Below are 15726 nucleotides of genomic sequence, written 5' to 3'. Positions count from 1 at the left end.
GGCACATCTCCCAAACAACTCGGAATTGCAGGAAATGAAGCTATGTTTACACAGATCGAAGTGCAGAGAGTTCGTCCCTAGCACATGTGCAGTACAAAAAGTAAATGTTAGCATGGTCCTCAGGCTGAGGGACATCGTGGGTGATGCCCACGCAGGTCCGCAGGGAGCTCAGGAGGGCTGGGAAACTGGGAGAGCGTGGCTCAGTGCAGCTGGCCAGCATCCTCCGGGGACCTCGAGTCTTCGCTTCTCCTCCACGTGTGTCTTGTCTGTCAGTACGGACTTGGGCAGCCCTCCTTCCTTCCATAAATTATCACGTATTGCGGTCTTTTATCTTGATACGCAAACCCGTGCAGATTTGTCCAGTGGGGGCTCCTTCAGGATGGCCCCTGAGTATTTTTGACATGTTCCTCTGATTCCTCAAACACATGTTTACTCTCTGGGACCAGAATCAACCCAAGTTCCTCTTATGCTTCCTGTGACTCAACCTTGGAATAGTCTCTCCAAGGAGCCTGGTTCCTTTTTGTAGAGAACAGTACTGAGGAACCAAGGTCTGAGGGCCAGGTGCACTCAGCTTTGCTTCTCACTGGGACAGAATGGTGTTGAACCTTTTCAGCAGAGAGATCCCCCCTTTCCCCATGCCTTCCCAACCCTGGGAGAACCATTCTCCTCTGACCCGCCCCCGAGCGCACGGAAAACAGTTCTAGAGTTGCTCACCCAAACCACTGCAGAGAGCAAGCCTCAAAACGACCAGAACTCAGCATTTGCTTAGGGCTCCTTTACTCTTTAGCCTGAGAATATATAGAAAAAATACTCCATCCAAAGTTTCTCAGGGCTGATTCCGTTGCCCTCCTTCCGGTGGTTATATCATTCGCTTATAATACAGTTGTATTCCATTCATTTATTATTAAGTGCAGTAGATTACCATGATCCCAAGGTCAAAGCTACACAAAGAAGGTATGCTCAGGGGAGCCTGGGTGGCTCAGTCAGTTAAGCGTCTGACTCCTGATTTCGGCTCAGGTCACGATCTCAGGGTCGTGGGATCAAGCCCCGTGCCGGGCTCCTCCGAGGTCAGCAGAGAGTCAGCCTGAAGATTCTCTCTCCCAGTCCCTCTGCCCCTCCCCCTGCTCTCTCTCTCTTCTTCTAAAATAAATAAATAAATCTTAAAAAAAAAAAAAAGGTGCTCTCTCTCTTTCTGTCAAATAAATAAATAAAATCTTTAAAAAAAAAAAAGAAGATATGCTGTGGGGAGGGGGTCTAAGTTCCTCCCCAGCCTACCCCTGTGGGCGATTAAGCTCTTTAGACTCCGATTTATCCTTCCTGTGTTTCTTCTTGCAGAAATAAGCAGACAACATGAGTTTTCTTATCATCCTTTCTGTCTCATCTAGAAGGCTGTGTACTTCACATGCCCTTTGGCACTTGGCTTTTTCCACTTTACAATACACCTGCATGTCGTATCACTCACTCCATGTTGGTTCATAGAGACCTTCGGGTTATTTTTTATAGTTGCATAGGACTGTTTGTGGGTGTACCATCTGTGATTCAAACAGTCTCCTGGGTGTGGGCACCTAGCCGACTTCCAACAGTTTTCAATCACAAACAATGCTTTACTGAGTAACCACTGTGTGTATCTATCATTTGTATTGTCTCAGGTACTTCCTTAGGATAGATTCCTGTGAGTGGGATTTCTAGAACAAAAGACAAACGGGCATGTAGTTAAGTTTTGTTAGATGTTGCCACATTCCCCTTTATAATGATTGTACCATTTGCAGTCTGACAGGCAGTGCATGGGCATGCTCGTGTAGCCAAAGTGTGGGTGGTGTGGCTAAGCTCTGCAATTTTTGGCAGTATGATAGGCGATAAATGGCATCTCTGCATTGTTTTAATTTGCATTTTTCTTATTGTGAATGAAAATGAACACTGTGTCCATTCACCAGGGCTGCCATTACAAAGCACCACAGACTTAAACATCAGAGGTGTGTTCTCTCCCCGCTCTGGAGGCTGGGGTCAGCTCCAGGCGTGGCAGGGCCAGTTCCTCCCAAGGCCTTTCTCCCTGGTGCATAGATAGCCGTCTTTTCCCCACGTCCCCACATGGTCGCCCGTGTGTGTGTGTGTGTGTGTGTGTGTACCTTAATCTCTTCTGATAAGGACCCCAGGTACGTTTAACCTGAACAATCTCATTTTGACTTAATTAACTCTTTAAAGCCTCCATGTCCAAACAGAGTCATATTCTGATGTTCAGGGGTCAGGACTTCAGCACAGAAATTGGTGGGGGGGGTTGTGGAATGCAATTCATAACAAACATCTTTTCATATGTTTAGGGGTCATTTTAACTTTTTCGTGTGAATTATCTGGTTATGTCATTTGTCCATTTTTTCTGATGGGTTTTCAGCCCTTTTCTTCTTTAATTTCTAAAAGTTTCTTATGGAGTATGGTTATTAGCCCTTGCATGTGATATATGTTGGAAATATTTTCTCCAGACTTGTCACTCATCTTTTGACTTTGTTTATGGCTTTATTTTTGCTATAAAAAAAGTTTAAAAATATAGTCAAGTTATTTATCAGTACTTTCTTTTATTACATCTGGATTTTATGCATAGTTAGTGTGGCCTATGGGTTTGTAGCGGCTTGATTTGCCTGGGCTGCATGACATTGCCCAGAATTCCCAGAAGACAAAAGCCTTACAGGGCCTGTGAAATGAGCTCCTACAGTGATGTGAGGTCAACCTCCTGCCACAAACCCCTTATTTGGGAATATATATGCCTCCTAATGGTCCCGCCTTCAGGAGTGAAATCTGATACAATTAGAAAGCATTTCCCTACATCCACATCATAGAGAAACTCACCAATGATTTCTTTTATTACTCATATGGTTCCATTTCCATGTTTAGCATTTAGATCTCTGATCCATTTGATGTTTATTCTCATGCATGAGGTGAATATGCTTCATTTTAATCTTCTTCTAAATGGATATCTAGTTGTCCTGATTTATTTACAAAAATCTATTTTTTCCCAGAATTTAAGATGTCTCCTTTGTAGTACAACCTGCTCATTTTGGCTCATGAGAGCCTACTGTATATACTTTTCCCCAAATCTGCAATCTGTAAGATTATTTTGGGTTACACAGATGTCTTATATCTGTACGACTTTTTATGGTTTCCAGCTGTATTATGAGAATTACGAAAATACAATATAATTTCAAATGTGGCTCTCATCTTGTTAAGCAAGGTGATCATAGCTGTTTTCACAATCTATGTGGTCCTGATATGTGTGTCTACCCCCAATATTCATGTTGACGTCCTAGCCCCCAATATGATGGCATTGGGAAGTGGGCCTTTGGAAGGTGACTAGGTCATGAGGGTGGAGCCACTTGAATGGAATCAGTGCCCTTATGAAAGAGACCCCACAAAACTCCCCTACCCCTTCCACCATGAGGACACTGTGAGAGGTCTGTGACCCACAAGAGGTCCTCCTTGACCTTCCTAGCACTCTGACTGGAACTTTTAGCCTCCAGAACTGAGAAATAAATGTCTGTTGTTTATAAGCCCCCAGTGTGTGGTTTTTTGTGATATCAGTCCAAGTGGACTAGGAGAGCCTGTCATGTAATTCCAATGCAGGGAGCATTTTTGGGTCTACTTCTATTACCTCTTTCTTCTGCTGTGTTTCTCTTCTTTCATCTCAGTGTCCTCAAATGTTGTGTCAAATGATGAACAGGATTAATTTGAAGAGTAGGGTGATATTTTTGTCCTTGTATTTCATCTTCTGCCAGGCATTGGGGAAGCTGGTAATCATGGGACACCCTAATCCGTGTTCAAGGCCTGAGACTCCCCAGGCCCTGGGGTAGTGCAAAGTTTAGCTGCACATTTGTACAAGGGCTGGTTTACTTTTGTTCACCAGTAAACCGATCCCCCAAGCAGGGGCTGGAGTGGTGGCCTAACAAAGGTCCCTCCTTAGAAAGGCCTGGCAAGACAAATGGCTTCATCTTTCCTCCACCCTCCAAATCTTCCTTGTTTTTGTGTTGATAGAACCCCTGGAAGCCAGCCAGCAAAGGGGTCTGGAAGTGTAGTCTGAACTACACCACCACTCCCTCCAACCTCCCAGTGAAGGATCTTCCTAGCCACCTCCCCTTGGATTTTAGGGGCTCAGACAGATCCTACCAAGCCCTCTGTCCTCTGCTCCCAGGTAGGGGCTCAGATGATCCAGGGGTGAGAAGCCGGGCCCATACAGAGCTCCCATGGGATGTTGGGGGATGTGCAGCTCCTGGGGCGTCTGGCCAGGGTCATGGAGTGCAGAGGTGGGAGGCAGCAAGGCCAAGGTGGGCCAGAGAGTGGATAAGTTCAGATGGGTGGAGTGGAGTGCCAGAAGGAACAGGACATTCCAGGCTGGTGCTGACTGTGGGTGGGGGCAGGGGCCAAGACCAACAGAGCAGAATAATGGGTAAGCCAGGAGGGGGTAGGAACTTTTTAAAAATTTTCGGTTTCTATTTTTTTTATTTTTAATGACTGAAACAAAAGATCCAACCTTCAGCTTCTGGAAGCACTGTTTGTGCCTCCCCTCGGACTTGGCCTTGGCCTACTGCCAGCCAGGGTTAAGGAGCAGGGTTTCTGGCTTTCCCAGACTGAGCAAGGCTCAAGAGTGTTGAATCCCCAGGGAGGAGTGGAGGTGGTGTGACTGGGATTAGGATGCTCATTCTGGAAGCTTCCAGTGGAAGGAAGCATACAGAAGCAGGGATTGGCATGGCAGTGTTGACAAAGAACGTTTTGTGTGTGCTTGGCACATATTCCCCAGGGGCCCACTCCCCATTCTCTAGCACATCTGGGCAGAGCACAGAGGCTACCACTGAATAATAATGCCACCTGCCCTTGGGTAATTTCCCCACGTTGCAAAGAGAGAGGCCAGGATGGTGTCCTGGTGGTTAGTGGCCGCCCACAGTGACCCATTCAGAGACATATAAATGGGTTTTCAGGGGCTGGAGGTACTGCACACCCCTGGCCCCGAGGCATGTGTGCTGGTGTGCGGATCTCTGGGAGGATGCGGGCTGTCCTGCGGGCTGTCCTGCTGGCTCTGCTCTCAGTGCCTAGGACCCAGGCAGTGTGGCTGGGGAGGCTGGACCCTAAGCAGGTAACAGCCCTCCTGTTGGTCCTAGGGGCCCAGGCCCCTCCTGTGGGGCCACACAGCCTCTGGGTTACCCTCCCAGAGCCAACCCAGACCGGCACTGGCTATGGGGGGATGGGCTAGCCTGAGGAAGGGGCCCTGGGCTCCCAGATAGAGAGAGGACGCCTCCAAGGGCTGGAGGGACTGGCCCCCCTCACCTGCTCCTCCTCCACCAGCTGCTGGGGTCCTGGTATGTTCTTGCCGTGGCCTCAGGTGAGAAGGGCTTTGCGCTGGAGAAGGCCACGAAGAACATCGAGGGCGTCATGGTGACCCTTACTCCAGAAAACAACCTGAAAATGCTGTCCTCCAGGCACAGGTGAGTGAGCTGTGTGCCCTGCGTCTGGGTGGGACTCGCCGGGGTGGGAGAGGCCTCTCGAGCTACCGCTTGAAGTGGGTCATGCCCTGGGCTGAAGAGCCACAGGTTCTTGGGGGACCCCAGGTACCCTCCCTCCCATTCTTGCATCTGCCTGCAGGAGATGTGGGGCCCGGGTGTACCTGGGCCAGGCCTGGCCTTGGGACAAGCAAGGGCAGAGGAGGTCTGGGGTAGGATGGCAGCTCCACGGTGTTGGGCGAGCTTGGACCCACGGGCCATGGTGTTGGCCCCAAAGCCACGTGGCTGGGTCGTCCGGGTGAAGCTGGTGGAATCAGACATCCAGATACAGAAGCTGGGCCTCTGGAGGGCCTTGGGCCCTCTGCAAAGCCACGGAGGCCAGAGAAGCCACGGGGATGCCACAGGGCTCAGACCCCATTTTTGGCATCTGCTCATCGGAGTGACTGGTCAGCAGCCTCTCCTGGTGCCAGTGTCAAGGTGCATCTCTGTCCGGGGACCTGGGCCAGACCCTGATTTGGAAAGGTGGATTGTGCTGAGGCCCCGCCTGAAGACACACATTCAGACCAGGGCTTAGAGGAGAGGCAAGGGGGCCTCTCACGTTTTGTTGTGTAATTAAATTGCATTTGTTGGCCTTTGGACAGGAAATACATTCGCATGGCTCAAAAATCAGGGTCCCGCAAGTGTACCGTGGGGGTCTTTCCCCTCCTGCCTCAGCCAGCCCATCTCCTCCCTGCGGGTAACCCATGTTTGGGATGCGTGGGCAGGCACACACCAGCACGTGTGTGTCATTTGCCCAGGCACGCTGGGGGTTGTTCCCTATCAGTCCACAGAGGTTCTGCTCTCTTTTAAAACATTTTGAAGTTTGTTCTCTTTTGTCTTTATGACATTTTTAAAAGTTGCAGGAAGATAAACACAGCGCAGAGATTTACTGTCTTCACTACTTTTAAGCGCACAGCTCAGGGGCGTCAAGCACATTCACACTGTTGTGCAGCCGTCCCCCTCCATCCGTCCCCATTGAACACGGACCCCTCCCTTCCCCCGCCCCTATTTCTGTGGGTCCGACTCCTCTGGGGCCTCCTGGGAGTGGATCCTTCGGGATTGGTCCCTCCGCGCCGGGCTGATCTCACTCGGCACCATGTCCTCCACGTTCATCCGCGTTGTAGCATGTGTCCGGATTTCCTTCCTTTTTAAGGCTAAATTATGTTCCATGGTGTGGACAGGCCACGTGGTTGCTTCCACCGTTTGGTTTTGTCAATGGCGCTGTCATGAACATGGGTGTGCAAGTCTCCCTTCGGTTCTCCTGGGTGTGCGCCCTGCTGGGGGATCCCTTTCACATTTACCGGGGCGCTCTGCTCTTTTTGATCGCTGTGTGACACTCCACAGGCCTTCTGCCGGGTTCTGCTGCTCGACAGACAGTGCTCTCCAATCTTCGGCAACTGGAAACACCCTCTGGGGCGTGGGCCCTGGTGCCTTCGCCTCTAAGGGGTCCCCTGAAGGATCAGTCCCTGGGAGCTGCCTGGCTCCGTGTCACACGTGCCCGGTCCCCTAAACCAGTGCCCGCGCTCGGCATTCCTGTGCTCTCGGTTCTCCATCATCTGATGGGCAACAGATGGCCCCCTTCAGCTTCTACGCGCCCCTTCTAACGACCGAAGCTTCGCGGCGTACATGCTTCCTGCCCAACGCGCTGCCTGGTCACATCTTTGGCATGTTTTTCTCTGAGGTGTGTTTTTCCTGGTTTGTAAAAACCCTTAAGGATTAGGGATATTAGGTGCTTGTCTGTGACAGAAACCAGTTGCAAATATATTTCCCAGTTTGTCATTTTTCTTATAACATTGAGGAGGACTTTTTTTTTTTTTTTTTACATACATGAAGGATTTCTTTCCATTTTTGTGGAGATGCACACCAGCTTTCTCTTTGTGGGGCTCTGGGCTTTTGTGACACCGTCAGTTAGGAAATGGCTTCCAACTCCCTGGTGCTTCTGGCATCTTTGCTGCATTTGGGATTTGACCCTGGGAAAAAAGGAGAAACAACTTGGTTTTTTCTAGATTACTACCCAATTTCTAACATCATTTATCGAATTGCCCCTCTGTCCTCCACGGACTCAGGCTGACTTTGTCACGTGCTAAATTCCCATGTTCCCATTTTGCTTTATTTTTGGGCTTTTTTTTTTTTTAGGATTTATTTATTTATTCTCGAGAGAGTGAGAGAGCACGAGCGGGAGGGGCAGAGGGGGGGCGAGAATCTCAAGCAGAGTCTGTGCTGAGCGCGGAGCCCGACTCAGTCTCATGACCACGAGATCACAACCTGAGCCGAAACCAAGAGTTGGACGCTTGATGGAGGGAGCCACCCAGGCGCCCCTGTTTCTGGACTTTGCATTCATTCCTTTGATCAGTCTTCTGATTTTCCAAACCCCGTTGTTTCACCTGTTGCAGCTTTGTGCCCCACTGCCTCAGTTTACTGGATGGCTCTTGCTTGTTGTTCTCCCTTCTGGAATTTCCCAGCCATGAGCTCATCTTAGTGAGCAAAGACCACTGCATTTCTGTTGTTTGTTCACTTTATGGACTGACCGCTTAGGGGACGTCGGCCCCTTTGGATGTTGAGTGCCTACCCAAAATTGCAGACGACCCTGTGTTTGTCAGAGGCTCCTTTTGTGCCCGTCATGTGGCTTCCAGCACGGGAGGCCTCTTGGGAGGTGGAAGGAAGCCAATTTGCACTTTGCAGGGCTCTCATGCCTGCTCATTCCCAGGCCAGGTTGGATTCGCTGGAGAGCAAGGCTTCCGGGCAACAGGGGCCGTCAGCGGCAGCCAGGATCCCCGGTGTGGCACGCTGGTGGCTGGCCAGGTGTAGCTGGTAGGACCCTGTCTCTTCTGGGCCTGAGTCCGGACCCTGAGCTGAGGACGGACGGTCTTTCTTCCAGGCTGGAGAGGTGTGACGTGAACGTGGTGGAGCTGCTGAGACAGAGCTCTGGATGGGTGTTTGAGAACCCCTGTAAGGCGACGGCCTCCGCGGTCTCATGCGGGGCGCGGGGCGGTGGGGGATGGGCTGGCTTTCCGGGCCATCCCCAGTGGGTTCCGCCACCGGCAGCCTGGGCTGGCGTCCCCTGCCGCCTGGCCAGTGCCGTGGGAAGGGGAGCGGGCCCATCCCCGAGACTTCCACTAGGAAGTGAAAGGACTCATTTTGTCAGAGGTTTGAAGACAGGGGGCTCACACTGGCATGCCCCGCGGGGACCCCGGGCCTCCCTCTGGGGTGGTGCCCCCGAGGGGACATGATCGGTGGAGTGTTCCCCCCCCGGCATGAGCTGGGACAGGCACTCGCCGGCCATCCATCCCTGAGGCCCTCTGTGTGCTGGCTCTGGGGACCAGGGGACAATGCTTGGGGGCGCTCAGCTTCCCGGGGGGGCCTCTCGTGAGGTCTGATGCTCCCCCCTGGGGGGGCACCTATTTCCTAGCCCTGGGCGTGCTGGACTACCGGGTGCTGGGCACCAACTTCAGGGACTACGCCATTGTGTTCACCCAGCTGGAGTTCAAGGACGAGGCGTTCAACACCGTGGAGCTGTATAGTAGGTGGTGGAGACCACGGGCCAGCCCCACGAACTCCCTGCGGGGCAGCCGCGCTGGGCATCCTCCTGCTGACTGTGCTGAGCCCCGTGCCCCCAGGGTCCCAGAGCGCCATCCCTGCCCTTCGGCTCCCTGCAGGAGGGGTGGCTGGGGCACGGGGCACACGTGGTGAGGGCTCCCCTCCTGCCCTGCAGGCCGGACGGAGCTGGCCAGCCAGGAGGCCCTGCGCCTCTTTGCTAGGTGGAGCAAGGGCCTGGGCTTCCTGTCTCAGCAACAGGCCACACTGCAGCCGGACCGTGAGTGTCACCCGATGCCCACGGGCCCCTGGCTGACTTCTGCTGGTCTCGGGGTCCCTCTGGGCCTCAGGGAGTCAGGTAGGGCGGGGGTGGGGAGCTCTACATGGAGTCACCTGCTCCTGCCCAAAGCCAGGCCTGCAGGGCCGGCCCCGTCTCAGGCGAGGCCATGGGCAGAGCGGGGTGGCCGCGGTGTGTCCCGGGTGCCCACCCTCACAACTCCTCTTCCCCCCCCAGCCACCTGTGCTCACAAGGCTTTCTAGGTAAGCTGCCTTCCCGAGCATCACCCCAGGTCCTACACCCCAGAGCCCTGCCCCGTGAAGGGCTGGGGCCGGGGCCGGGGCAGACACCCCTCGCAGTGAACCTGGGGTCCCCCAACGCTCTTCTTGGTTTTCAGTGAATGTGTTGACCTCCAGGGCAGGCTGCTCTCAGGACTCACCCTGCAGTTCCAAATAAAGCGATCCCACAAAGCCCTGCAGATGGCTCTCACCTGTGTGCCGAGGGCGGACGGCAATGCCAGGCGGGCGCTGCCCTCTTGGGGCTCCCGTCGGTGCAGGGAGGGGAGTGGGTGTGGGGCTCACGGAGGGCTGGGCCATACGGCACAGAACCAGTCTGGCTGGGGGACACGTGGACGCGGGTCTTGGCTCTGGAGTGGGGGCTGGGCTGGGGGCAGCTGCTCCTCAAGCAGAGGTCACCACAGTCCCTGGGCTGGCGGGAGGGCACGCTCACACGCATCCAGCAGCCCTGTCCGTCAGCACCCGCTCGGGACAGAGAGCCCTGGTTTCATGCTAGTGCTGTCTGAGCCCCGTCTTCACTGTGGTCCTGCTTCCCACGGGCAAGTATCCCCATGAAGGGACTCACAAGGACGCCTCCCGGCTGCTTGCCTCTCTTCTGGGGGGCTAGGATGGCAGGCCCAGGGGTCTCACAGGGGCACACGACGGCCTTCAAATTCAGGCAGCACCTGCCAGGCCAAGCCCCTGGGCCGTCTGTCTGTGCCCCACAGCCCCTCTCCCTCCCCATTGGCCCACCCCAGGCTGGCTCAAGGCTCCGGGTTGGCTGGACGTGCACGGCAGGGTCAGGTGGGTGGGGAGATTTAAACGCAGTGCCCTGGCGGCCGAGGAAGGAGGGTGACAATGGGACCAGGGAGGCTGACGTGCGTGCTGGTCTTGGCGTTTATGCTGGCTATGGGGTCCCGGCCACAGGAACAGCTACCCAGGGAGTCCCACAACCTCAACTGGAACAAGGTGAGCCACACACCTGCGGTCCCCAAGCCAGACAGCCAGGCCGACCGGGGCCAGGGATGCAGTGTGTGTGGCGGGCGGTTGGAAGATCACTCCCTGAAAATCTCCAAAGGGCCATTCTGGAACAGGGAGCAGGGCCTCGAGGGCGGAAGGAGTTTCAGGCCCTGGCATCTCCCTGAGGAGCTGGTGGCCACACAGGAGGGGGGAGGGCCGAGGGCCCCAGGCAGGTGCATCCTCAGGGCACTGGAGATGCTAGGTGGGCAGAGGCTGAATGAGCAGAGCGTGTTCCGGAACAGCGAGATGGCTGGCAGGTGGAAGGTTCTAGCGGGGGTGGCCGTGGGCACTGACTGCCTGGGAATGTGGGTTTGTGGCAGGAAGTCAGAGGGATGGGGCTGAGGGTCGAGCTGGAAGGAAGGGGGAGGCCTTGCACAGGAAGGGAATTCCAGCACGCGGTACCCACGGCCCAGCCCTCGGGGCCCCAGCCCGCCTGGCACCTGCCCACCAAGGCCCGGAGGGGCAGCCGGGGCCCTGCGCAGGGGCTGTGCTGGCCTGTTGGTGCTGGACCCGGGCCGGGCCTCAGGCCAGTTGTCAGTGTCCGCTGGGTTCCTGGGGGCCCGGCTGGGAGCCTGGCATGGGCAGCTTCGCCAACACGCTCTCCACAGTTTTCAGGGTTCTGGTACATTCTGGCTGTCGCCTCTGAGGGCCGGAGATTCTTGCCAGGCAGAGACAGGAGGAAGCTGGGGGCATCCATGGTGGAGGTCCACAAAGTGGGCCAGCTGAAGGTGGTCCTTGCCTTCAGCCGGTGAGTGGACCGGGGTGGGGGCCCAGCACACTCTTCACGGAGACCTGACCACAAACAGCCCAGGCATCTCTCCGTCAAGAGGGGAAAGGGATCCGGGGGCGCGGGGAGCCAGACCCACGATCATCTGCAAATCTAACAGACCATCTCTGCGGCCCCAAACCCCGTCCTGCCCCTAAAATTCAAGGCCTGATTTTGGGAGAGGCCACCACGTACACGGGAGCACTCGGCAGAGAGTGGGTGTTCCGAGTGTTTCCTTAAGCTGTGGGACTGGCCCTGCTCCAAACTGGAAAATTCCAGAAAACTAGAGCCAACAAAGGGCTCCCGCCTTGCCCCCCCAGGTCACAGGGGTGCCAGTCACACACGTTAATTCTGCGGAAAGATAGGAAAAAGGCGATGTTCAGGAATACTTGTGCGTATGAAGGCCCAGAGCCTGGAGAGAAAGACCTGGGGGTGGGCGTGTCCCCGGCTTCATGGCCACAGACCTGGGAGATGCCGTTCCTCTGTCCCAGGGCTGGGTGGGTGGGATGGACAGCGGCCCACGGGGCGGGCAGGCAGGCCACGGTGCCAGAGCCCACAAGCATGCAAGGGCCTGCAGCCTAGGCCTGGAAGGTGGTTGGGTGTGTGGGAGGGACTCCTGGCCCTTTCCACATGCCCCTGCTGTGCAAGCCTGATCCAGCGGCCCCACGCTTCTCTTCCGGTCCAGTGAAGGGGGTAGAGGGCTTCCATGTGCTGTCCACCGACTACAGCTACGGCGTGGTCTACGTGCGCCTGGGCCGGGCTGGCCGGACCTCCAAGACCCTGCTGCTCTTCAGTGAGTCCAGCGGCAACATCTGGGGAGAGGGCGTGTGGGGTGCAGGTCAGGTGGGGGACGGAGGGATGACAAGCTCAGAGGGGAAGGTATGGAGGCCCCTGCCTCAGCTCGGGCTCCATGACAGAGCGCCACAGACCCCACGGATGCCCACAATGGACGTTGATTCTCACGGCTCAGCGCGCCGACCTGGCGGGTTCCGGGGAGGCCCCCCTTCCTGGACTGCAGATGGCCGCCTTCTCACTATGTCAAGTGTCGGGGCGAGGGCTCTGGTGTCTTCCTTTCTTATACGGGCACTGATCCCATTGTGAGCACCCAGCTAACCCCACACACCTCCCAAGGCCCCAGTACCTCACACCATGCCTTTGGGGCTTTGACGGATGAATTTGGGAGGACACGAACACGCAGTCCGTTCCTGTCATGGCCCTTGCGCTGCAGGCTGGCAGGAAGTGGCAAGTAGGAGGACAGGGCCGGGACACACACAGCAAACGGGTGGCCAGGTGGGCAGGCGGAGCGTGGCGCCCGGACGGGGGGACCAGGTGGGCAGGTCTCTGAAGTGGCTGCCATGGGGCTGAGTGGGGGAGGCCAGTGCACAGGCAGAGCCCAGAGGGCAAGAGGCCAGGAGTGGGACTGACCGTCTGCACGGAGGCAGGGGACCCCCCGGGCTGAGGGCAGGATCGGGGGAGCAGGGGGAGGTGGTGAAGGGAGGACGGGCAGGGAGCTTCTGTCCAGAGAGGGGGTGGGGAAAGGGGGCACAAACCCACTTCTGGGCACCGAGGCCTGCGGGACACCCATCGGAGAGGTCGGAGGGGTCCTGTGGTCTCAGTGGAGGAGGGCGTGGCCAGGAGCGCAGTGGGAGGGGCATCAGGCTCCGGCCGAGGGGTCCTGTGAGCAGAGAGGGCTCCCCAAGTGGCCCTGTGTGGTGCCTGCCTCTGGGCCGCACCGGGGACACCCACCTGCCTCGGAGCACAGAGGGGACAGAAGGACACTCCCCATCACCTGCCCGCTGCCGCCTCCCTTGGCAGCACCCTGGCTTCTCTGTCCTGCCAGCTCGGAGGGCACTGCGGTGGCCGCGGGCTCGGGTACGGCCCCAGACGGCCAGAGCTGGGGGCTCTGACCTCGTGATTCTGCTTCCAACTGCAGGCAGGCAGAACACGTCCAGCTTCCCGAGCATGAAACAATTCGTAGACATATGTGAGATTTTGGAGCTCGCAGACGGTGTGACTGTTCTCCCGAAAGACGGTAACAGACGGCCACGTGCCCTTCTGTGCAGGCCCACAGCACGCCCGGCCCCATCCGGCCCCTAGAGCTCGATGCCTCTCTCTCCCGCAGCCTCGTGTGCCCACACCATCCTGCCCTGAGAGCCAGCGTCCACCCACCCGTCCCCTCGGGGCGCCACCCGCGGTCCCCCTTGACCCGGGGAACATTGCTCAAGACTGCAGGTCCTCACATCCAACAGCCTATTGAGACGCGTTTGATGACCCCAGGCCACTGCTGGGGTGAAGTCCAGGGCCATGGCTGTAGCCCAAGAGGGATCCTTTATGATCATGGAGGGATGGGGGTAGGAAGGGGGTAGGAGGGCAGGCACTGACCAGGCAGGGGGATGCCCGGCCGGGCCCATTCTGCTCATGCCCTCCAGATTACATGGCGGAAAGAGGCTGCCGTGCTTCTCTGCTGGGAAATAGACCACGGCTGGTCCAATGTCGTCCTTGCTGTATGCCTTCTCCACAGCGCGTCTGCCGCCAGCCCCCATGGTCCCTGACGTCCTCAGGAAGTCGTTCACTTATTCGCCCAACATTTCTAAGCACCTGTGACATGCCAGGCACGTGCTAGCTGCCGGGGAGAGGCAAACTGGCAAATGCGGTTTCAGAGATCTGATGCCAGGACAGGCTCACCCCAGCGCAGCCGCCCATGCACACGACTGCGGACTCGGGGAAATGTGTCTGGAGAGAGCACAAAACAACGGCAGGTCTGACTCACGCCGGGTGGGGCAGGAGGGGTCAGGGAGGGCTTCTCGGAGGAAGGGACATTCGGAAGAGAGCTGAAGCACAGAGGTAGTTAAGGAAGTTGGGTGGGCTTCTGCGGAAGAGGAAACCGCTTTTGAAAAACCCCAGAGTGGTGGCAGCGGAGGGAAGTGTGAGGGGAGAGGAGAGGACAGGCTGTGGAGGAAGGTTCAGTCATAGGAGAGGGAGCCCCGGGCAGGCTCGGGGGCTGAGCTTGGAGCCCAGAACCCCCAAACGGAGAGGCCACGTGGGGGGCTGGAGTTCAGAGGACAGCCCGTGGAGGAAGGTTCAGTCACAGGAGAGGGAGCCCCGGGCAGGCTCGGGGGCTGAGCTTGGAGCCCAGAACCCCCAAATGGAGAGGCCACGTCGGGGGCTGGAGTTCAGAGGACAGCCCGTGGAGGAAGGTTCAGTCATAGGAGAGGGAGCCCCGGGCAGGCTCGGGGGCTGAGCTTGGAGCCCAGAACCCCCAAACGGAGAGGCCATGTGGGGGGCTGGAGTTCAGAGGACAGAGAGACGTGGGAGCCGGACACGTGGAGTCACCAGGATGTATTTGGTGATGGAATTTGCTGTTGCGGTTAGGGCCACCCAAGGGGAACACAGTAGGATGGCATCAGTCAGCTACTGCCACGTAAAGACCACCCACAGCATCTCTGCGCTACGAACCGACACGAATTTACTTAGCTTTCCCGTCCGGGGCAGCGTGGGGTCAGGTGGTGCAGGCCGGCCCTGCTGGGTGGTGGGGGTCTCCGCAGCTTGCGCCCGCATTGGGGGGTGGCTGGCGGTGACTGGCTCGGGCTGGCTCTGCTGCCATTGTCCCCCTCCCACCGAGGGTGGCCACGTCCTGCTTGTCTCACGGCCACGCCGAGGCCACAGCAGGCTCAGCACAGGCCTGCGTTTTTGCTTCAGCGGCTAAGTGAAGCGCGTCAAGGGGCCAAACGCAAAGTGCAGAAGGGCCTGCGAGATGCATGTTCCCGGCCAAGGGCGCAGGCGCAGGAAGACATGGCCAGTCCAGCCCCCGAACCCCGTCTGCAGCAGCACCGTGCTCTGCCCCGGGCGTCAGGCCAGGTGTCCTCACCCTGTGCCCCACCCCAGAGCCCCACATCCCCTCTAATGGGGGGCAGTAGGATCGAATCCGGGGTCTTGCAACCACAGAGGCCCCTCGAGACCACACGACATGAGGCCTAGCGGGATCCCCATGTGCTCAGCATCCGTGGGGGAAGAGAGAGCCAGGCCCGGAGTGGCCACACCCACAGCAGCTCAGGGTCTGCCAGAGGCAGCACAGGAACCCCGTTCCTCCAGGACGTGAGTGGCTCCCGGCCCATTGTTCCCTGGCTCTGCCCACTAAGACCCCCTTCCTCTCCATGCTTGTGGGGAAGGTGCTGGGGGGCAGGCCTGTCCGCACAGAGCACGCCCCGGAGGCCCTTCGGAGCTCTGCTCTTTGAAACACTGTGGGTTTCTGTGTAGACAAGCCTCATTATTCCAGCTGCCAGAAACCTCACCACAGTTCCTGAGGCCACAGGCTCTTCCTAGATAGTTCCTTAT

The 15726-nt window shown here is 57.0% G+C and overlaps 2 protein-coding genes across 2 annotated transcripts; both read left to right on the top strand.

The window, feature by feature from the left end:
* Nucleotides 1–5026: 5026 nt before the first annotated feature.
* Nucleotides 5027–9593, top strand: LCN6 (lipocalin 6). Its single transcript, XM_021691060.1, has 6 exons — nucleotides 5027–5116; nucleotides 5326–5465; nucleotides 8398–8468; nucleotides 8929–9039; nucleotides 9232–9333; nucleotides 9568–9593. The coding sequence occupies exons 1-6, from the start codon at nucleotides 5027–5029 to the stop codon at nucleotides 9591–9593; spliced, it is 540 nt and encodes a 179-aa protein (XP_021546735.1).
* Nucleotides 9594–10463: 870 nt separating this feature from the next.
* LCN10 (lipocalin 10) lies at nucleotides 10464–13995 on the top strand. The gene is made up of 6 exons (XM_021691059.1): nucleotides 10464–10574; nucleotides 11234–11373; nucleotides 11712–11794; nucleotides 12050–12184; nucleotides 13325–13423; nucleotides 13913–13995. Exons 1-6 carry the CDS (start codon nucleotides 10464–10466, stop codon nucleotides 13993–13995), a joined length of 651 nt encoding a protein of 216 aa, XP_021546734.1.
* Nucleotides 13996–15726: the final 1731 nt, after the last annotated feature.

The sequence above is a fragment of the Neomonachus schauinslandi genome, chromosome 13, assembly GCF_002201575.2.
Source record: "Neomonachus schauinslandi chromosome 13, ASM220157v2, whole genome shotgun sequence".
Lineage (NCBI taxonomy): Eukaryota > Metazoa > Chordata > Mammalia > Carnivora > Phocidae > Neomonachus > Neomonachus schauinslandi.
Note: the sequence above shows the minus strand (reverse complement) of the source record. Positions and strands in the feature narration are given on the sequence as shown.

What these genes read in the sequence shown, in the direction of transcription:
- LCN6 (XM_021691060.1), top strand. Translation starts at nt 5,027, where the DNA reads ATGCGGGCTGTCCTGCGGGCTGTCCTGCTGGCTCTGCTCTCAGTGCCT. An exon ending in ATGCTGTCCTCCAGGCACAG is followed by an intron (nt 5,466 to 8,397) that starts GTGAGTGAGCTG and finishes TCTTTCTTCCAG; the next exon opens with GCTGGAGAGGTGTGACGTGA. An exon ending in GGCCACACTGCAGCCGGACC is followed by an intron (nt 9,334 to 9,567) that starts GTGAGTGTCACC and finishes TTCCCCCCCCAG; the next exon opens with CCACCTGTGCTCACAAGGCT.
- LCN10 (XM_021691059.1), top strand. Translation starts at nt 10,464, where the DNA reads ATGGGACCAGGGAGGCTGACGTGCGTGCTGGTCTTGGCGTTTATGCTG. An exon ending in ACAACCTCAACTGGAACAAG is followed by an intron (nt 10,575 to 11,233) that starts GTGAGCCACACA and finishes CGCTCTCCACAG; the next exon opens with TTTTCAGGGTTCTGGTACAT. An exon ending in CAAGACCCTGCTGCTCTTCA is followed by an intron (nt 12,185 to 13,324) that starts GTGAGTCCAGCG and finishes TTCCAACTGCAG; the next exon opens with GCAGGCAGAACACGTCCAGC.